Source organism: Sander vitreus, chromosome 6 (assembly GCF_031162955.1).
Source record: "Sander vitreus isolate 19-12246 chromosome 6, sanVit1, whole genome shotgun sequence".
Lineage (NCBI taxonomy): Eukaryota > Metazoa > Chordata > Actinopteri > Perciformes > Percidae > Sander > Sander vitreus.
The window spans coordinates 7,576,261-7,599,333 of record NC_135860.1 but is presented as its reverse complement, the minus strand read 5'-3'; the positions used below and the strand labels follow the sequence as shown (position 1 = coordinate 7,599,333).

The 23,073-nt window shown below is 40.7% G+C and overlaps 1 protein-coding gene across 1 annotated transcript; it reads left to right on the top strand.

Annotated features, from left to right (window-relative positions):
- The first annotated feature begins 788 nt into the window (after positions 1-788).
- Positions 789-22,416, top strand: dhx16 (DEAH (Asp-Glu-Ala-His) box polypeptide 16). Its single transcript, XM_078252292.1, has 21 exons — positions 789-1,080; positions 1,322-1,524; positions 1,679-1,917; positions 2,098-2,275; positions 2,372-2,428; positions 2,651-2,905; positions 3,010-3,243; positions 4,167-4,358; positions 6,091-6,201; positions 6,438-6,553; positions 7,639-7,849; positions 8,354-8,452; positions 9,396-9,548; positions 9,933-10,073; positions 10,300-10,462; positions 10,566-10,684; positions 13,612-13,679; positions 14,413-14,575; positions 15,512-15,673; positions 21,213-21,386; positions 21,706-22,416. The coding sequence occupies exons 2-21, from the start codon at positions 1,327-1,329 to the stop codon at positions 21,832-21,834; spliced, it is 3,162 nt and encodes a 1,053-aa protein (XP_078108418.1). The 5' UTR covers positions 789-1,080; positions 1,322-1,326; the 3' UTR covers positions 21,835-22,416.
- The last annotated feature ends 657 nt before the right edge of the window (positions 22,417-23,073 follow it).

Genomic DNA, 23,073 nt, shown 5'->3' with positions numbered 1-23,073 from the left:
AATGTATTTAGTTGTTTATAGTGGTGGGAGGTAACTATGTACATTTACTCAAGTATTGTACAATTTTGAGGTACTTATTTTTGTGTTTGCTACTTTATAATTTTACTTCACTGCATGTCAGAGGCAAATATTGTACTTTTTACTCAATAACATTTACTTAATTACTTTAGTTACTAATTTTCAGATTCATATTGTGAATACAAAATAGCCTAATCAACAAACAGATGATGATGTATTATTATAGATAAGATCAGAGTTTATTGATCCCTGGGAGGAAATTGACAAGCTTAAAATTAGCTCTACTTTTATCAGCTGTGTGCCAACATTAAAGTGATGCACACATTAATGCGTCAATAACTATAATGCAATATAGGCCGATATTATTCAGAAATTATCCATTCTGCGGAATAAGTATGCTACTTTTACTTTTGGTACTTTAAGTAGTCTATATTTTTATGCTAATACTTTTGTATTTTCGCCTATTACAGAGTATTTCTGTACTGTGGTAGGTAGCCTATTTCTACTTTTAACTAAGTAAAAGATTTGAGTAGGCTACTTCTTCCACCACTGCTTGTTTTTGTTGTGTGGAAATCTGCAAATTAACGAATGTATTCATTTCAAAAAACGCTTTTTTGCATACCTTTATGATTTCTCAATACTTAACGGTGAAAAATGGAAAATTGAGTGGCATACAACACCACTGTTGTTGTTTTCCAGATGGCCGCATGGTGGCAGTAAGAGCTGCAGCCTCTGATGCAGCTTTACTCTTCTTCGGTACATTTTTACATGACGTGTTTCCGCTTCCGCTCTCAGCGTGCATTAAGCTAAGTTAGCATACATGTATTGATTATTTTATGTATGTGGTGTTTTGTTTGTAGAAAAAACAAACCCACAAATTAATAATTTTACATGGCTACGGAGGGATGTAAATATCCATTAAGTGTCCTTACCGGGAACTCGTGAGCGACAACTAAACAACACCTCATTTGAAACGTTTGCTGGAGTTAGCTAGCTAGCTAGCTCGCAGCCTGCAGCTACTTCTGCCACAACAACAACGTTGTTTGAGCATTTTGAAAAGCGGTAAGTGAAGTTGATTAGGCACTTTTGTCTAAAAAAAAAAGTGTAGTAAGTTAGCGCTTTTCAATCAAAAATAAGACCTTTCTTTTACCTTGCTGGGTTGTTAATCTTGGAGTAAAGTATGCACCAAAATAATGATAAATGAAAACACCTTTGGATGTTTGGTTGTAGCTAAAAGTTTATCTAACAACACGACTTACATCTACACCTGCATTAAGGACATTGTGTTGTGCTCCCTTAACAGGCACCATGGCTAATCTAGAGCAGTGGGTGAATGACCGTCTCCATGACATCCTCGGGTTGAGTGACAGATATGTGTCACAATTCATGATCGGCACTGCACGGAAAGCGTCGAGTCCTCAAGACTTTGTGACTCGTCTCGAGCAGACGGGCACGATTGACATCGAACCGAGTGTGGTTGCCTTTGCGCAGGAGCTCTTTGACAAGGTAAATTGTAAATTCAGGTCCTACCTTGTGTGGACTAAACATTAGACATGAACTTCAAATGAATTCAACAGTACAGTAGTTGCTTGCATTCTCAGTATGGGACATTTTGGTGGGTATGAAACCCCTGACAATCTTTTACCTCTGCGTGTTATAGATTCCTCGCAAGCAGGTTGTCGAGAAACCAGCCCGTGCGATGGAACGGGAAGCAATTGAAATGGACAGGAAGAATCGCACGTACACATTACTGGAGGACAGCGACAGTGATGGAGACGCTGTGATAGAGAAGCAGAAAGGGAAAAAGAAAAGCAAGGACAAAGACAGAGGAAACAGGAGGAAGCACATCAGACAGAAGAAAGAGAGTGAGTCGTCAAGTGAGGACGAAGCATCTAAAAGGTAATCCAGATATTTTGTGCTGATTTTATTATGCTTGTTTGGTTTTTCTTTACAATTTGTTGTTTGTTTCATGTTGTTCCATGGAATAGCATGTGTTTTTTTTTAACAGGAAAGGCTGTCTCGTAGCATTAACTGATAACAGTTGGAGCTTAATGATTAATATTTAGTTTCTAATATCAGGGGCAGTTCCGGCCAAGGGGAGCACAAGTCTCTCAATAAGGAAGATGAAGAGGAAGAGTGGGAGAAGGAAGAGCGAGAGCGACAGCATGACATTGAAGAGAGAGATGCGTTTGCCGAGCGAGTCAAGCAGAAAGACAAAGACAAGACCCGCAACATAACAGAGAGGACTGACAAAAAGGTGGGAGACAAAGGAAATTACAACACACATTTGTTCAAAGATGATCCACTATGTCATGCTGGTAAATACCTTTGCCTTTTGTCTGTTATGCTCCAGGCTTATGAGGAAGCTCAGAAGAGGCTGAAGATGGCTGAAGATGATCAGAAGAATATGGTATATATAGTTTTATGAGTGCCTGGCTGCATATTGTGTATATATATATATATATATATATATGAACAGTATGTCTATCACATGAAAACTTCCTAAATACTGTGCCCCTGGGCGATACAAAATGTGTGGTTTTGGGGAATAAAGACAGTAAATTCAGTTGTCAGGATTCTAACGTATACTGAAGTTCCTGATCCATCATCATCCTCCTCTGTCCTTCTCTAGTTGCCAGAGTTGAGGAAGCGCTCTCGCTGGGATTATCTAAAGAAGAGAGAGGCAGAGAAGCTGGAGGACCTGGAGGCAGAGATCAAAGACGATGAGTACCTTTTCCATACAGATGAGCTGACTGAGAGGGAGAGAAAGGAGTTGGAATACAAACGCACACTTCGTGACCTGGCTAAAGATTACAAAAAGGCTGGTGCCAAGGAACAGGAGGAGAGGAAGAACAGATACTATATGCCGGAAGAGAAGAGAAGCAAGGTAGGAACGAGGGATGTCACAGTGTGCAGAAACAGTCACCTACTAACGTGTGCATTGGTTCAATTGTTGAACTCTTTCCATCCGTCCCTCTCCCCGGTGACCAGGAGATGCCGCAGAGGGACCTGGAGCTGGAGGAAACTCCCATGGAGCTGGGAGGAGAGCAAGGCCGCTGGGAGGAGGAGAGGCTGAAGACGGCCTCCCTCAGCTTCGGCGCCAAGAGGGAGCGAGAGCAAGGGATGAGGCAGGAGCAGGAGAAGTACCAGCTGATCCTAGAGGAGGAAGAGATGATCGAGTTTGTCAGCACTGCCATGACCATGAAGGGAACTCGGACGGAAGAGGTGGGTTGATTTGGTTCTTTCTACTTCTTCGTTATTATTTAGGTATCAATTTTCATTTCACTTTCCCAGTGATGAAAACACTTGGGCTGGTGTTTTGTCTTGTTCTTCTTGCCACAGTTTTCAGTCTACAGTCGAACAGTATCTATCATTCAAAATGGAAATGCAGTTTTCTCTTGAGATCCTGAATCTACCTGCTATTGAGAATGTTTTGGGATGTACAACTGCTAAAAAATGTTTTAAAAAGTAGTATAAAGCCTTTTGTGGCTCCAGAGGGAGCTGCGCAAACTCGCAAAGTCTTTTTATAAGTTTACTCAAGTTGAGTCAGCGCCGGTTGTGGCTGAAGACTACAAGTTTGAAAATGATGGTGGGGAGTTAAAAAGATGTGGGACCTCTGTAGCCCGCTCCTCATCTCTGCTTGAGGCTAGCGGCTCAAGGCTACTTTAGCAGCTACTAGCATAGCAGACCCCAATCTCCAAACAAACTGTCTACCGTGGAGTTGCGTTGTGTGTAATGCAGGTGCCAGTTGGATTCGGCTGCATCGATTTTTATCATTTGTTTGTGCTAAATTGGTGGAGTACTCTTTTTCAAGGCTCTGCCCAGAAGTGTGTATTATTGCAGTGATGTGCAGGAGCAAAGGCAGCACCATGACAATATTTTTGTGGCAATAACAAAAGGTGTAGCTTTGATGTGATTGAGATTTAGTATAAAGATTTTTTTCAGCATTGAAGAAAATCCATATGACTGAGAGGGCAACTAGGAAAAAAAGTATAATCCCTGCAACAGCCAGTGTGTCCATATGTCTTGTCAACGTCTCCTAGAGCATGGAAGAAAACTCCTTCTTACTTACTTATTGCATATTATTGTGAAAAAGATAATGCCAGTGAACCGTAGCAATCCTTTTCCTCTGACCCTGTTGTGTTCAGGAGCAGGAGGCCCTGGCTCTGTCCCAGGCGGAGCTGAAGAAACAGTCCATGCAGGAGGTCCGACGCAGTCTGCCCATCTTCCCCTACAGGGAGGACCTGCTAGCTGCCATCCACGAGCACCAGATCCTGGTCATTGAGGGGGAGACGGGCTCGGGAAAGACCACCCAGATCCCGCAGTACCTCCTGGAAGACGTGAGTGCAGAAGCTAATAATAATTAAAGCTGCAAGCAGGGATGAACGGGCCCTCGCCTTCTTGCAGTCGGGTGTACTGGCAGAAGCAACATCACATGTAGACCACACATTCTAAGTTTCGTGTAAATCGGAATAACTTTTGCCAAGATACAACCGTTCATGTTTTAACAGCCAAAACAGCCACCTACAGGAAGTTGTTCCTCCATAACTTGCGCATTGTTTTAGCTATCAAAATTATTTTGATAATGTTTAGTCATGAGGGTCCACCAAGTCTATATCCAATTTTTCGTGCAGATTGGACTCACGGCCCAGGAGGAGTTAGACAAAGTATGTTTCCCATATATCGCGATGTGGCTAATTAATAAAAAAAATTCTAACAGCGCCATCTAATGGCCGATTCACTCTAAATTTGGCATGGCTGCTCAAGCCCCTATACGGAACAACTGTGTCATGTTTGGTGTCAATCGGAATAAATCTTGGTAAGATATGCAACTTCCTGTTTCGACAGCCCCCTACAGGAAATTGGTCCTCTGTAACTTACGCATTGTGTTAGCTTTCAAAATTCTTTTGATAACTTTTTGTCATGCTAAACTGGCCATGACGAACAACGTTGTCAAGTTTCGGGGCAATTGGAATAATTGTTGCCAAGATAACGCAACTTTCTGTTTAGACAGGAAGTTGCTGTAACGTGCGCATTTTTTTCAACTATCAAAATTCTCTGGATAACTTTTCGTCACGAGGGTCAACAGATACGACCTGCAAAGATTCAAGAAGATTGAAATCACAGCCTAGGACGAGTTCGAAAGAATGTAAAACGCATGAAAAATGCACAATTAAAAATGGCCGCCTTTCGGTTGGGCGGAGCTAATGAAGGTAAATGGGAAATATGTCCGCAATGATTAGAGCAATATGGGTATTAAATCTGGTGAAGATCGGAGCAACTATGTCCAAGTTAAGGCTTTCCACGCATTAGGTGGCACTATGGAGCCCACTTACAGGTTTGGGCCAAATCGCTGTACAGTCTCGCAAAGCTCCCAGGTGTTCATGTGGGCGCCAATTTTTGTGTGTTTTTGTATATATTGAGGCCGTCAAAAATGTGCCCAAGGGCTTAAACCAATTAGGGGGCGCTATAGCGCAACCATACCACTCCCAAGCCTAAATATACACTATTGTGCACATGGCTGCAAAATCTTGAGCGTTTTCGTGCATCCTAAAGTCCTCAAACAAGTGTTCGTAAAATGAAGATTTTTACACGAAAACCAATATTTCGGAAATTATAGAATTTTGTAATTTTTTCTAAAAATAGCACCATGGACTTGAAGATGAGACCTATGTTCCCTCAAAAGTTGGTATATTAACTTATTACTTTTGTCCAATTTAAGGCGCATTTTTCGTGCACTTTTAGTGCAAGGCCAGTGCCTTGCACTGAAAGTTCGAGGGAACCTATTGTTTTTGGTCAGATTATTATTATACAAATATATATTACGAAAACTCACAAAAATTTGCACACGTCACAACTGGTGAAAATTGCAAAGTTCTGTAGTGATTGGGCTCGGGTGTTGCACTTTCGTGCTCGGGCCCTAATAATATCATATACTTGCATATTAAACATGTTACTTATAGAACCGTGACCAGTATACATAACAAAAGTCCACTCAAAGGCTGAATTTGCAGCAAGTCAGTGTGACTCCATAACAAACAGGATAATCACAGTTTGAAAACTCTCCCTCAGGGCTACACACAAGGAGGCATGAAGATTGGATGTACACAGCCTCGCAGAGTGGCAGCCATGTCAGTGGCAGCCAGAGTGGCCCAGGAAATGAGCGTCAAGCTTGGGAATGAGGTGAGCGTGGCACATAATACATGCTGATCCCATTTCGCTTTTACACACTTTTATTAATTCTAGACGAGCAAAAGGATGACAATTAAAATCTGTACAGCAATGAAGACTGTGTTTTTTGTGTACTGCTGTTGAGTAATATTTTATATCATATTTCTATTTCCTAGCATTCTTTATGCTAGTATTGTTGACTGTTTCTTGAATCCGTGTTTTCACATTAACTGTATTGCTTCATCCAGGTGGGTTATAGTATTCGTTTTGAGGACTGCACCTCAGAGAGAACAGTGCTCAAGTACATGACAGACGGCATGCTGCTCCGAGAGTTTCTCACCGAGCCCGACCTGGCCAGCTACAGGTAATGCAAAGAAGGAATCACTAACTGGTCCTCACCCGGTTGCTCTTCAACCTGTTCAGAAAATTACAGTGCTAAGCATAAGTGAATACACCCATGCTAAAGTTGACTAAAAAGAGGAATAAAAAATCATCTTTTGGAAATTGATCTTAATGCCTTAATTAAAAATATGAGGAAAAAGCCAACCTTTAAGTACACCAAATTTCTTTGTGAATGAATAATGTGTCGTAAATAAATAAATGTTCTTCCTTTAAAATACAGGAGGCATAAGTAAGTACATTGACATGGTTTTATTTCAGTTAGCCTAATAGCTGGTTTGATTCGCATTTAGAGATGATCTTATGGAAAGTACCCCATGCCAGTCTCTAGGTATGGTGAAGGGTATGTGATGATGTGGGGCTATTTTAATTCCAAAGGCCAAGGGAACTTTATCAGGATGCATAGTATATAGTATATATAAATAAAAATCTGCCTGCCTCTATGGGAATTTAACATAGGGGTGTACTTACTTATGCCCCCTGTATTTTAAGGAAGAACATTTATTTATTTACTATACATTATTCATTCACAAAGAAAATTGGTGTCCTTAAAGGTTGGATTTTCCTCATTTTTTTTAATCAAGGCATTGAAATCAATTTCCAAAAGATGATTTTTTTTTATTCCTCTTTTTAGTCAACTTTAGCATGGGTGTATTCACTTATGCTTAGCACTGTAAGTTATATGCTGTTAATTCACAGGTAAAAGATTGCTTTTGTTTATGTTTTCATCTGGGCATTAGGTTTTGCAGACAGATATTCATTACATTTTCTTTTAAAATTTGTGGTTTTCTACATTTTTGTGTCACTTTCCTCTTTCAATTTGGGCCAGGTTTCTTGGAATTATCGGGCACTGTATTTATTTTATTAACACTTACCTTCAGCTGCCTGACATCCCAATTTCCGCATGTCATTTGTTGCCCATAAACTTCCCACATTTCCTCTCTGCAGTTTTAAATTTTTTTTAATTAACATGTTCATGTACATTTATTGAACACCTGTAGGTATTCATGTATGTGCTCAATCCTCCCATCTCCCTCTCTCTCCCTCCAGTGTGATCATCATAGATGAAGCCCACGAGCGAACACTCCACACAGACATCCTCTTTGGTCTGATTAAAGACATCGCCAGATTCAGATCAGACCTGAAGGTGCTGGTGGCCAGCGCCACTCTGGACACCGAGCGCTTCTCCTGCTTCTTTGACGACGCACCAGTCTTCAGGATCCCTGGCAGGAGGTTCCCCGTCGATATCTTCTACACTAAAGTAAGAACTAGCACAATCATGAAATGCTGAATATAGTACATATTACAATTTTTAAATAATTGGTGAATTCTTCCTGCTTGATGGAAAAGGGGCCGCGATATAAAAACACTGTCTGTGATTTTTTTCCTGGCTACTTCAAAAGAAAACATTACTCCCAAACAATTTTTTTTTTTTTAAGATTATTTTTTAGGCTTTTCCGCCTTTTAATTTTGACAGGACAACTATGTGAGAAAGGGGAGAGAGAGGATATAGAGAGTGGAGTTTTACAAAAAATGAATGAACAATAAAGAAAAACGGGTTGTTGTGAATAAAGACATCATCCTTGAGCCAGAGACGGGTATACAGCCTTTTGTGTGGGTCACCAAAACCATACAATTTTGAAGAGAAAGAAAGACCAAATGTTTAAAGTATTGTAAAGATTCTCAGTCAGTCGGTCAAATGAATCTAGACAACCTCTGCTGCCAAAAATCAAACTGTCTTTGTAATGTATGTTGTGTATTCAAGGCTCCAGAGGCCGACTACCTGGAAGCCTGTGTGGTGTCGGTGCTACAGATCCACGTCACCCAGTCTCCTGGAGACATTCTGGTCTTCCTCACTGGACAGGTATTGTTTATATCGAGCATGGGATTCTTCAAGACTTTTGTCAAAGGTTTGGACACAATTGTAATAGGAGATTGGTCGTGGTGGTTTCCTTCACCTTATTTTGTTAGTAATATCTGCATATGTTCTGCCAACGTTGGACCAAATAATTGTAAGATATACTTATTTACCTCACAATTTCTTAGCCTGTATGTTGGAGACAGATAAGAATTCTTGTTTACCTCTTTATCACCTTAAAGAACAAGTGGTTGTAACTACAATGTTGTCTGAGGATGCTTTCACTCCTGACCTGTTTGGTTCATTTCACATTGTTCAGGCTGTTGTGAAAGTTGCCATCAAGACTGAATAGGAAAAGCGGTTACACTAGAGGTGATTTCCACTCGTGCCCTACTCTGTGTATTTAGTCCTCATTAAACATAGTGTCTGTTACCACAATATTACGGTAAAAACGTCTCTTTATTTCCCACTTTTCTACTTCTTTCCCTCATTTGTGATTTCAGAAAATGAGGGAACGTCTCCTCTAATAGTGCTCATAATCATTTATTTCGTCATGAGATCAGAGAACATAAACATATCAGTTTCAGTAAAGTGCAACACCTGCTGTCAATCTCTGAAATCAGAAATCTTTCCCCAGCCGGGTCTATGTGGCACCAAAAGTGTCCAATCAGTAGATCACCTGTCAGTCCTTTAGACTTGTTTACAGCTCTTGGTGGGTTTGTAAAAAGCCAGAGTGAACATGAGCTGCACCAGAACTAGAAGGCAACAGTGTATAATTGTTTTTCCTCGGTCCGGGCCAAATGAACTGAACTACAGGTGTGAAAGCAACCTAAGTTGTCTTGTTTACTTCACCAGTATTCACTGAGGGATGTCTCTACAAAGAGTACATACTTCTTATTATGTCTCTCTGTGTGTCGGTTGACTCTTTAACCTCTTGTGTTTCTTGCAGGAGGAGATCGAAGCGTGCTGCGAGCTGCTCCAGGAGAGATGCCGGCGGCTTGGATCTAAGATTGCAGAGCTGCTGGTTCTTCCCATCTACGCCAACTTGCCATCAGACATGCAAGCAAAGATCTTCAACCCTACTCCACCTGGAGCCCGTAAGGTGAGACGATGTCTTATTCCTGTGCAGAATACATGGGGAAGCTGTTATTGTTTCCTAATACAATTGCCCTGGACGTATTATCTCACTGTAGGATTATTATTTCAACTTGGCAGACACAAATGAAGACAATAGCTCTCTGCTATCTGTTGACTGTATCAGTTGTGTAAAAAGCCAGATTAAATGTCCATGCTTGTATTCACCAATAGAGGCTGCTGTCCTACAATGAGATTTGTTATAGAGACTTATCCTAGTTTTTTCCAGTTTGGGAGATTGTTTTGATGTTTTATCACACCTTTGTTCCCATTGTTTAAAAGCTGGAGTAAATCTTCCTTCTACTTTGTGTGAGCTCTGCTTACTTACTTTATCTCTCCCTATCAACCCCAGGTGGTGGTCGCTACCAATATAGCAGAAACCTCACTGACCATAGATGGCATCATCTACGTCATTGACCCAGGCTTCTGCAAACAAAAGAGTTACAACGCTCGCACCGGCATGGAGTCACTCATTGTCACACCCTGTTCACGGGTAGCTACTCACTGTTTTTATTACGAGTTTAACAAGCAGGAGGTTAAAGTGAGGGTGTAGTGTAGTGACACACATGTTTTTAAAATTCACCCACTCAGGCTACATGCTGTGATGTTTTTTATAGGCTGATGTCCAAGTGTTGCGTTTTATGTCTGCATTGTTCTCTGTATTATTGGTTTCTTACCATTTTGCCAACTCCTGCTACGTTTTTCTGTTTCGCTCTCAGGCTTCGGCCAACCAGAGAGCAGGCCGTGCAGGCAGAGTGGCTGCTGGGAAATGTTTCAGGCTTTACACAGCCTGGGCCTTTAAACATGAGATGGAAGAATCGACTGTGCCCGAGATTCAGAGGACCAACTTGGGAAATGTAGTTCTGCTGCTGAAGAGTCTAGGTGAGGGGCTGAAGTGCTCTTGGATGGGATATAATGACTAATAAAAATGATGGTGTGGTATTATCTGGTGGCTGTGCAATAAGCTAATACTTTTTGCTTGTAGGCATCAATGACCTCATTCACTTTGACTTCATGGACCCACCTCCTCATGAGACTCTGGTCTTAGCGCTGGAGCAGCTCTACGCTCTGGGAGCACTCAACCACCTGGGAGAGCTCACCAAGGTACAAACGCAGGGCCTGTGTTTATCAAAGCTCCAATTACACTTATTAGCAGCTAGAATACATATTTATATAATAACAATGTATCAAATGTCAATGTGAAAGGGTTCGCCTGCAAGTTTATTATACTTAATTAAAACTAAACTAAAACTGTGTGAAACATTTTAGTTAACTAAAATAAAAATAAGTAGTCTGGGGGAAAACAATGAAAATTAACTGGAACAACATTGTGTACTTACAAAATAACTAAAATAGAATTAAAAATATACAAGAAATGTCTTCATTTTTAATCTTTGTCAATATGGTCAAATTTGTCAACACAACAAGCATGAAGAGGCATTGAACCACACGTTTGAGACTGGGATGTCTACATGACAGTGAGTCACAAAGTGCTCTATTGGTAATTGTAATACCTATTATTATTATTATTATTATTATTATTATTATTATTATAAACTTTCTAAAGCGTGCTTCTGACAAATACCCCCATATTCTAAAAAAAAAAAAATGTATACTGGAACTAACAAAAACTATACTAAACATTTTTAGTTCACTCTCACTGCTCTCATAGCTCTGCTTTTTGGCTGCAGCAGGCAACTATTTACAGTGAAAAAGCTCTAAAACCCCACGGTACACTTCCTGTTCAGCACTAAACATCAGACAGACAAAGGTAGAGACTAGCTGGCGCACCTTTTGGAGCGTTTAGCAGCCAAAGAGCAAGATATTTCCATCAGCCGTTTTTAGAGACAAAGAAAAAGAGACAAAAAAAAGCTAAAACACTAAATCCATTTTTTGAGTTAGTAAATTGTGTGTCACTTTCAGTCACTTTATTACGCTATCAGTTGATCTTTAGATCCCTTTTTTTCCCCTAACAACAGTTCAGTAAATTTGTCCTCTCGACCTCCAAATTCATTCAGTTGCCACAATGATTGCCCTATCAAGACTCTAGAACATGTTTACATTCTTTACTTTAATCACATCTTTGACACGCGTAATCTATGTCCATCGTCACTTTCGTCGTCTGCATATTTGCATGTCGTACAGTGGGGCTCGAAAGTTTGGGCACCCCAGGTAAAAATTTGTATTAATGTGCATAGAGAAGCAAAAAATCTCCAAAAGGCATCAAATGACAGATTAGACATTCTTATAATATGTCAAAAAAAAGTTAGATTTTATTTCCATCATTTACACTTTCAAAATATCAGAAAACAAAAAAATGGCGTCTGCAAAAGTTTGGGCACCCTGCAGAGTTTATAGCATGCACCGCCCCCTTTGGAAAGCTGAGACCTGACAGTGTCATGGATTGTTCTCAATCACCGTCTGGAAAGACCAGGTGATGTCAATCTCAAAGGTTTTAAATGCCCAGACTCATCTGACCTTGCCCCAACAATCAGCACCATGGGTTCTTCTAAGCAGTTGTCTAGAAAACTGAAACTGAAAATAGTTGACACTCACAAAGCAGGAGAATGCTATAAGAAGATAGCAAAGCGTTTTCAGATGCCAATATCCTCTGTTCGGAATGTAATTAAGAAATGGTAGTCATCAGGAACAGTGGAAGTTAAAGCAAGATCTGGAAGACCAAGAAAAATATCAGACAGAATAGCTCACAGGATTGTGAGAAAAGCAAGTCAAAACCCACGTTTGACTGCACAATCCATCCAGAAAGATCTGGCAGACACTGGAGTTGTGGTACACCATTCCACTATAAAGAGATACTTGAACAAATATGGTCTTCATGGAAGAGTCATCAGAAGAAAACCTCTTCTACGTCCTCACCACAAAAATCAGCGTTTGAAGTTTGCAAATGAACATATAGACAAGCCTGATGCATTGTGGAAACAAGTTCTGTGGACCGATGAGGTTAAAATAGAACTTTTTGGCCGGAATGTGCAAAGGCACGTTTGGAGAAGAAAGGGCACAGAATTTAATGAAAAGAACCTCTGTCCAACTGTTAAGCATGGGGGTGGATCAATCCTGCTTTGGGGTTGTATTGCAGCCAGTGGCACAGGGAACATTTCACGAGTAGAAGGAAAAATGGATTCAATAAAATTTCAGCAAATTTTGGACGCTAACTTGATGCCATCTGTGAAAAAGCTGAAGTTAAAGAGAGGATGGCTTCTACAAATGGATAATGATCCTAAACACACCTCAAAATCCACAGGGGATTACATCAAGAGGTGTAAACTGAAGGTTTTGCCATGGCCTTCACAGTCTCCTGACCTCAACATAATTGAAAATCTATGGATAGACCTTAAAAGAGCAGTGCGTGACAGACAGCCCAGAAATCTCAAAGAACTGGAAGACTTTTGTAAGGAAGAATGGGCGAAGATACCTCCAACAAGAATTAAAAGAGTCTTGGCTGGCTACAAAAAGTGTTTACAAGCTGTGATACTTGCCAAAGGGGCAGTACAAGGTATTAACTCTGCAGGGTGCCCAAACTTTTGCAGACGCGATTTTTTGTTTTCTGTTATTTTGAAAGTGTAAATGATAGAAATAAAATCTAACTTTTTTTGACATATTATAAGAATGTCTAATCTGTCATTTGATGCCTTTTGGAGATTTTTTCCATCTTTTCTTTGCTTCTTTATGCACATTAATAAAAATTTTTACCTGGGGTGCCCAAACTTTCGAGCCCCACTGTACATACGTAGCTGATGCTTTTGATGCTGTTTCCTGGCCAGGCACTCAAGAGTCACTTCCTTGACAAAAAGTGCTGACACATGAGATGACTCACTCACTACCTAAAGCTTTTATTTCCAATCTCATCTTGTTAATCAGTGATTATCAAGGATGTGAGGATGTTTTTCAAAGAGTGTGGCTGACTGCATCATTGGTGACTACTGTTTTACAGGTTATTGTAATAAATGAAGATGGAGTCTTTCATTGGTTGAACGTCTTTAAGTGTTTTCTCTTGTTTGTCGGTTGTTCAGCTGGGTCGCAGGATGGCTGAGCTACCCGTGGACCCCATGTTGAGCAAGATGATCCTGGCCTCCGAGCAGTAAGTCTCCAGTCTGATAAAACCATAAGTCCACACTACTGCAGTATAACGTATAAGATGTATTAAATCAATTAGAGACATTGGTTTTCTTACACATCTCTTCCAGGCTTGTTATTGTCCAGTTCTTGATTGGGCAGCTGGACTTTGGGGTTGTGGAAGTTACAACAGGAGTGAAGCTATTCATATGCTCCAAATTTTGCAATAAGATTTGTATTGTCAGCTTATGGATGAGGTTATATATATGGACGATCACAGACAAGCTAAAATAATATTTAAATGGGATAGACAGAAGATCAATTCTTCAAGCAGGAGAAGATTGAGAATGTATCTCCCAAGTATTTACAAGGTTAAACATGACAAACAGGGCAAATGAAATCTGGAGTCAGTCACAGCTGTGTACTTATTGTGAAATAAAAATGGAGCTTAGATTTTAACTGGTATACTTCCTCTTTATACTCACACGGGTTGGTACATTGCTTTGGAAGAAGAAATTTGAATATTTTGTTCGGTACTTCCCCTTGTATTGTTACCTTTGTGACCATTTGTTACATTATATAAAAAGATACAAGTCGGCTGCTGGAGTGGGTTGCTGGAAATGGACGTCGCACATCTTCTTAAATACTGTAGTTTTTTGAAAAAGAGACCTTGGCCTTTGAGAAAAGGCCTATATATATATATATATATATATCTGCATTTTTATATACTTTTATTTCTATTTTTTGCTTCCCTCCAGGTACAAGTGTTCGGAGGAAGTGTTGACAATTGCGGCCATGCTGTCGGTGAACAACTCTATTTTCTACCGGCCCAAAGACAAGGTGGTGCACGCCGACAACGCCAGGATGAACTTTGTGGTGCCAGGGGGAGACCACCTGGTGCTGCTCAACGTGTACACACAGGTATAAACGCAGCTGGGTAACAGCAGTTGGAGCTGAAGATCAGTTATCAATTCATTAGGCACAACTGTTCAGTCTTAAGCAGTCCAAAAAAACCTGAGTATAATGTGTAACTGTCGGAGAGTTTTCTTTCAGCTCTACATACATCTCTGAGGCCAACGTTAGCGTTGGTGTTAATTGCTGTGTTCCTGTTATGAATTACAGTTGCAGTTTGCAGGTTTTTTTTAGGCTATCTTACCTAATAGGCAAATATTTGGTGTATTCACTGTTAGTGCACTGTTTTTAGAATAGTTTAGATGGCTCAATAGTAATCATGAACAACAACATTTAAACAGTTGTAGGACATGCTAACATTTGTCAATTAGCATTTGTCAGTTACAACTGAGGCAGATGGGAAAGTCATTAGTTTTGCAGGTATTAGGTCTTAAAAATATTGGGAAAATTTCAATTTTGATCCGGTGATTGCACTTGATGAAAAGTCAGGGAATCATCAAAGTCATTACAATTAATGGGGAATAGGAATCTAACACATTTTGTGGTAGTCCATCCAATAGTTGGCGAGACATTTCACTCAAAATCACAAATGTCAACCTGCAAATGGCAGTGGAGGAAAAGTCAGCGGATCTCCAATGTCAGTAGGATTAATCATCTGGGAATCATGAATGTCCAAAATTAAATCTCAATGCATCCAATCGGTAGTAAAAGTTTAGATATTTCTGTCTGGATCAAAGTGGTGGACCGACGATCTGTAGCATGGCTGAAACAAAGATTATAAAAAAAATAAATAAAGAAAACTTTATACTGCAGGAATATGTTTTTTGCTCTTGTTATACATCTCGCAAACCCTCGGATTTATTTTGGGAACAATTGTTTCAGTCCTGAGATATTTCTAACTAGAACCCAGATGCTAACTGCAGTCATGATGTCTTTCTCGCTCAGTGGTTGGAGAGTGGTTACTCCACACAGTGGTGCTACGAGAACTTCATCCAGTTCCGCTCCATGAGAAGAGCCCGGGACGTCAGGGACCAGCTGGAGGGTCTGATGGATCGTATTGAGGTGGAGGTGGTCAGCTCCCAGGGAGACAGCTTACCCATTCGCAAGGTCAGTGATACTGAGAAAGTTTTACCACAGTTCCCTAAAAAAAAAAACATTGGTTCCTGATATTAATAAAGGGTGATATTATGCTCTGTGTGAACATTGCTATTAGTTGGGCAACTACGTTGAAAGCAGATAACATTTGAAAGCAGAAGTAAAAGCAACAAAGAACAAACCTGTGGCATGCAAGATGGTGAAGATGATGCCTTTTCTAAAAAAGATATTTGCTTCTTTTATGCCTCCGCGCTGTGGTTAGCCGCAGTCGGAGGCATTGGGCCATATCTTGCACCCGGCGCTGCGCAAAGTCCGACGCAGTTGTCAATTTCCCATCCAGCGCCCCACGTCGTTTAAATAGCAAATGCTCTAGGGGTGGCACGGTTCATGAAAAAACGCCTGAACTGTTCGGTTCGCTTGCCTCGGTTCAGAGCGTGTGTCCGTTGCACAGTTCGACACATGCGCAATGTAGCCTTGTGCCCGTATGTGACCTCAGACAGTGTGTTTCCCTTTCGCGTGAAAGAAGAGGCGTGGACATAAGCCGCTTTCGGACCGGAGGGATTTTTGCAGTTCCTAGAACATAAAATTCCTAGAACCCTTTTTTGTCTCGTATTCCGACTGGACCAATTTGGGGATTTTTAAGTTCCTCTGGCTGCAGTTCCTGTAACTCTTTCAGCTCCTACTTCAGGGCAGGGTCTTTTCGCTGTTCCCTTTTCAGCATATGAACCTAGGTCAACAAGGGTCGGGTTTCCGGTACAGACAGACCAACAACGGGACAATTTTAACAATTTTCGCCATCTTATTCATCACTAATTTCACTTCTGACAACGTTTTGGGCGAGAAATTAACGGTTTAGATTTCGAATACAGGCAGTCTTGTGAAAATTGATGCCGAATTGACAATTTGCTCCAAAGTTTTCGGAATTGAGAAGCTCCATGAAGTGAGGCGACAGCCAGCAAGCGCCTGCCCCGGCCGCTAGCTCGTTGCTCGGCCAGTCTTGCTCAGACACCTCGCTGTAAGCTGGAGGTCTCTCAGACCGCTCTCGTAAATAAGAGGCTTTTATTTCGCCGTTGACGGTTCGTTTGTTTAAATATCACAACACATGTCCATCATAACATTAACAGGAACCTGTGGTTAACTGTCTTTTCGGAGTTGAACTCCACAAGCGTATCCTGCGGCCGGCAGGCCATCTCTCTCTCTCTCTCTCTCACACACACACACACACACACACACACACACACACACACACACACACACACACACAGACACACACACAGCAGGCAGAGGAGGGGGAGAGAGAGATACCCGTTTCTCTTCGGGAGACTTGTTTAAATTATGACAAATATGCTATATACATTAGATTTAGTATTTAGTTCATACTTTTTTTGGTGTATTTGTTTTCTGATTTTAACGCTATAAAGACCGGGTTGTTTCCATCCTGTCGGCTCTCTGCGCGGGCGGGGTTGCTGCTCAGTTCCCTCCGTGACTGACACACGCGCACACACAAACACACACGGTTGATGCAGGAAAAACCAGAGATGAGACGTACAGGATGACCTAAATTGAGGACAGCTACGCTCGTTATTTTAAGTGCAATGCTAAGTTAAAGTCCAATAAGTACTTTATCAAACGGTATGAATGTGTGTCCCAGGCCAGGATAGGAAATTAACTAACAATGTAAAGATCAACAAGCCACTGACAGACATGTTCAAATTTATTCATTCAATAAATTATTTTTTGTCTTCAATCCACCAGCCATTTTCATATTATACCAACATTTGCAGCATCCTGAGCCTTTTTGGTAAGGTTACTAGGAAAACTCAGTTTTATAACAGGAGTTTTATTCTCCCCAAAACAAGTTTATGTTTTATTTTTAAAGAACTATACAAAAAAATGTTTTATGTTTAAAGTATTCTGACTTATTCAAAAGACGGAGCCTAAAGAGTTCCCCTCTTTTTCTTTTAAAGAATACAATTTCTGTAAGAGCTACACTGAAGTTGGCAGTTTGATAAATGTAAAAAGTTATTTCAATTGATATTCTGTAATATTTCAATCTTTGTGTGCTAAAAAGGCACATAAGTTCCTGTAGATGGCCTTTTTTTGCCGAATAAATGAAAAGCATGTTGAAATCATCAGTGTCTTCCCTCTTGCTGTATCAAAATCTGAGTTCGCTTTCCTCAGAGATGGTCCCAATAATGTGCTTAAAGTCAAGTCAAATTCAGTTTGTGCATATTTTCGGGAGTGTTAAAGATTAAAAGAAAAAAAATAACAAGAACCATACAGAACCGAAAACCGTGAACCTAAAACCGTGACACGAACCAAACCGTGGGTTTTGTGAACCATGCCACCCATAAAATGCACCTGCGCCCATCTTTGCGCCCATGGGCGTGCTGGTCTTACAGGGAGGTGTGTTCAGGTGCATTCTAGGCGTATTGCTATCTTGAGGCAGCGGGAAGTGATCGTGCCATTGACCAACAAAAACCTGGTCTAAAGTCAATAGCGCAGCATTTCATTGTTATTTTAACAGCGAATTAGTAAAATGTGCCTACGCTCGTGCACAGCGCGCACACTATGCTTGTTACACACACACACACAGCAGCACACAAACATGCAAAAGATTACAAATAAAAATATTACGGTGCAAATCCGCCATCATAATAGCAATGTGCCGAGGTACAAACGTGCCTGGCTTTTAAAAGGGAATGGGAGATGACACTCTGATTGATTGCATGTTACGCCCAAAACACACCTATGATTAACGAAGACACTAAGTACAACCCTTTTGAACCATGCGCCCGGCACACAGACCCTTTTTTCCGCCGTCAAACTAGCAAAAGTGGATTTGGACACGCCCTAAACGCACCGGCGCCATGCGCTTCACGTCGTTAAAATAGGGCTTAATGAGTTTTCGGGTTGTCAAAGGAAAAGGATCCGTGGCCGCTGCGGCAAGGACTGAGCCTCTGTACATGGGGCGCTCAACCAGGTGAGCTACCCAGGCACTCTTCCCCACCCAGATTTATCCTGTCGGTCACAAGCTTGCTTCTCTTACCTTTTAGGGTTAGCTCTGCTAACTAGAATGGGGATTAAATTATGTAATCGTGCAATTTTCCAAATGTTATGCGACTGAATGGATTAAATTCAATTCAATGATGTTAAGGATCCACTGATTTACAGTTTAGTTTCGTCATCTGACTCTATAGGGAAACATACTTTTGGGCCCCTAGGAATCATGTGACGGACACAGAAGTTTGGCTGCTGTGTCAAATTGGCTTCAAAGCCCAGAACACTTCCTGGGTGTCTGGTTTTTGGCTGTAAATTAAGAATTCCTCTGCTAATTTTGACAACATTCCATACAAATATCTCATAGGATAAAGTAATGACATTTTGTATTCCAAAGGTCAACTTCACTGTGACATAATGTTCTGCAAAAACACTTTTCTGGCCATTATTCAACGCCAACACTCAGGAACATAAGGGGGGGGGGGACATTTGGTCGGATACTGAATTGGTGACTCTAACCTTGAAACTGTGGTTATTGTTTAGATCTTCTGAGCTGCCGGGTTAAATGTGTGTGTGTGTGTGTGTGTGTGTGTGTGTGTGTGTGTGAAGCTTCCACAATTCACCAAAAAATACCCTTGATACCCATTATTAATTCCTTCAAGGTCATAGCTACATTTAATGTATATGAGTCTGGACGGACATGGATGTAAACTGCAACTAGTTGGCGGAAGCATACAACTGCAAGGTGATAATTCTAGTTTGTTGTAGTTGACTCCACCTAAGGCTTAACACTGGCTCGAAACTTAAACAACTTAAGATGAGTGACAAGTGTTTAAAAGTTGACCCAGTGAAGGGAAGGACTAATAATACACAAAAGACCTAAAGCTGCTTACTTTAGCTTTGACCAGCTTCTGTCAGCATGATCATTTTTTGGAATATCCTGTTCCCTCAAATTGAATAGCATCTTGTAATCTGCATGTCTCCATAACGACATGAATGGTCACCCTCGGATGTAGCCCCTGTTTTTGCTTAAGAACACTCTGCGGTCGGATGCTTCCTCTCACTAGAGAATATACTAAGTATACTATGCTCTAGAAAAAGTATAAAGTTCTGCAAACTGAAAATGTGCAACAAAGTAGCATGTAAGAGTAAAACCTCAGTGAACAGATGCTGTGTTATAGCCGTCTCATATCAGGTCTGTGTATGTTGTGAACGCTCCCCTAAACCACTTGAGATAAGAAAGGGTGTTTGTTTTATTGGTTGTGTTACACCTTTTTCCAACACATGCTGCCTTTGCCCGTGTCAGAAATCCTGCAGGCCAAAAGCAAATTCTATAGTTATTTTAAAGTTCAATAAATATATGAAACATAAAGAGACGTTATAATTATTTAAATCTAAAGAAACTATCGCTTCAGAAAGTCTTGATGTTTATGTTTTACGCTTTTCGAAACGTTAGTCGAGTTTTATCCATAATGCGGATTTAGTAGCATTGTCCTCGTCTTAGGGGGAGGTGACGTCTCTGTGCTTACATGTAAAATAAGGAAAGTGGATTAGTATGTTTATTGTATTTTGAGGCGAAATGACAAACATCCACGTGATGTGAAGAGGAGAAAGTTGTTACTGCTGGATTGAAAACTAAAACTAGTTCTTAGTTAGAAGTTGACGTTTCTAGAAGACGCTTCCAGCATCCTCAGTAAAAGCAGGGAATATTAATAATTTAAATGGTAATATTTAACAAACTTTTAAATTTTTTTAAAACAGTTTTTAAGTCATGTAATGTAGCATTTAATTGTCACACCAGCTCTAAGGAAAGCACTGACTGATAACTGGTGACAGAAAAACATTGTTAAAAAATGTTATCGTTGCTTGCCAATGAAAACCATGTAGCTCCGAATTTTGTGAAAAATGTGTTACTACAAACTTTTTTTTAGGACATCAACACTATGCTGTTCCTAGTCTCGCTTTGCCAGACCTTCCTCCGCAGCGCTGTGAAGGAGGGTCTGGCTAGTCCACACAGCATTCTAGGATGGGAGAAAAACAAGCTCTGGTTTATTGGCATTTCTTTAAACCAATCACAATCGTCTTGGGCAACAAAGCCTCAGGAAGGAACTTGTTTTGGTGGAACGTGTACGTTTAAAGGTTGTTTTAGTCGTGCGAGAGAAAACTCAGATTGGACAGATAGTCTAGCTAGCTGTTGGATTTATCCTGCAGAGATCTGAGGAGCAGTTAACCATAGTCCTCATAAATCCACCGGAGTTTAAAATTCCAACACAAAGAAAGCAGAACGTAACGGAAATCCGGCCGAAAAGAGTGACCTCCAGCGGAATTTTCACCGGCAACGGAGCAATCCCTGAAGTGGAACGTCATGGATATAGACTATGCTGTACCTCATAGATTAAAAAAGCGAGTTACAGCATGCTTGCATTTATGCATTGCTTTTTGATTGTTAAATATCTCAAAACTGACCTGTGCTTTATTACATATAAATTATGCATTTACAATTAGACTAGAAATCAGCTGTTGATAAACCCCTTTCTTGTCCCTCTCCCAGGCGGTGACGGCAGGATATTTCTATCACACGGCGAGACTGAGCAAAGGCGGCTACAAGACCGTGAAGCACCAGCAGACGGTCTACGTCCACCCCAACAGCTCTCTGTTCGAAGAGCAGCCCCGCTGGCTCATCTACCATGAGCTGGTCTTCACCACCAAGGAGTTCATGAGACAGGTTTGTTTGCTCAGGTTCAGTCATACTGAAATACTCGCCTAAATCTCCCCCAGTTTCAAGATGATAGGTAGTAGTTGTAGTCTGATTTCCAGAAGCTTATCTGCCAATGTGAAAGTCAATCATTAAACACAGAAAAGGCTATTATTTAAAATGTAAATAACATAGTCACACCTTTCATTGATTTCCTTATAAAGGCTCCACAGAATAACTGTGGGAATGAGACAGCACATTCATGAGAACGTGTGAGAAGTGTTCCTGTACGTTATCCAACTGCTTTTATATCCACATATTGATTAATGTCTCTCCCTCCTGCATGCAGGTTATTGAGATAGACAGCGGCTGGCTGCTTGAAGTGGCTCCTCACTACTACAAGAGCAAAGAGCTGGAGGACAGCAGCAGCAAGAAGATGCCCCGCAAGCAAGGAAAAACAAAAGAGGAGCTGGGCTGAAGAAAACACCGTTGCTCAGCGGACAGATGGTGAAAATAAAAAGTGCTGGGGCACACTCCCTTCCTCTCTCAGGGCAGGTTAAAAATAGAAAAATGCCTTTGATTGTATAAAAATAAAGAGGAAAAGTGTGGGAAATGTAGTTGCAGCTACATTGTTCTAGCCTGTCTTCACATGTTTGTCTTCAATTGTTTTCTGCTGTAGCCTAATATGGCATTTTGGATCAAATTCAACTGCATAAAGTAGCCTGAAAACAGACTCGAAAGACGGGACCAGTGAGAAGTGGGTGAAAAACTCACCGACTGTTTTAATCTTGAACCAGCTCAAGGAAACATGAATGCACTTGGATCTGAGTTTCCTGCGTTACAACAGCAGCACTGACTCACTGGGTGTGTTCTTCAACTCGTTAAAGAACAAGACGTTGCTTTGTTTTCCAGGTGCTTTTGAAAGACCACCAGACTCTTTGTTGACTTTTTTTTAATTGTGTATTTGTGAAAGCAGCACACTGTTAAAGTGTGCAAATTACTGAGGAGCCTCTATGAAGCTGAAAAGACTAATTTCTACAGCAATAAAGTTTTACATCCACTTGTTTCTGTCAGCTGGTTTGCACCTAAGTCATTAGTCATCACAAAAGTATTTACAACCTTTCAAGATTCAACTCTATTTCTTTAGGCCCCTATCATCATCTTGTCATGCTGGTAAAGTTGTACAGCAAAGGGACTGGGTTTGTTATTTAAAGATATTTTACAAAATCAATGGGGGTACATAAAAAGCATCAAATTCTCTTTACTGTAAACATATTAAGCTTGGAATACCACCAGTGTGTTAATTCTAAACTTTTAAGCCTATCCAAAATGTTACCCCATATGTATCCTTCATAAGAATTCAGGGGCCCTCATACAGCAGCATGTTTTTGTTACAGAAAGAGTGACTCAGCAGTCCGTTTGAGGAAGAGCTTTTCAACAAAGCGAACATTATAACATTATTTTTTTATACCGTTGATATTGAAATCAGCTCTGGCCTTAACATGCATTCTATTATCATGAGATGTTATCTCAGACGGTGTAATCTCAGTCATTCAAAAAGCTCTGATTAAAAGGGAGTAACTGGGACTGTGCAGTGATGACAGTTAATGTTAGGCAGCTGTTCTTGTTAGGGTGTTAAACCCACAATATGGGGTATGACAGGTATGATGATGAGTGTTGACAGTACTGAATCCTTGCTATGCAGCGATAGTGGAAT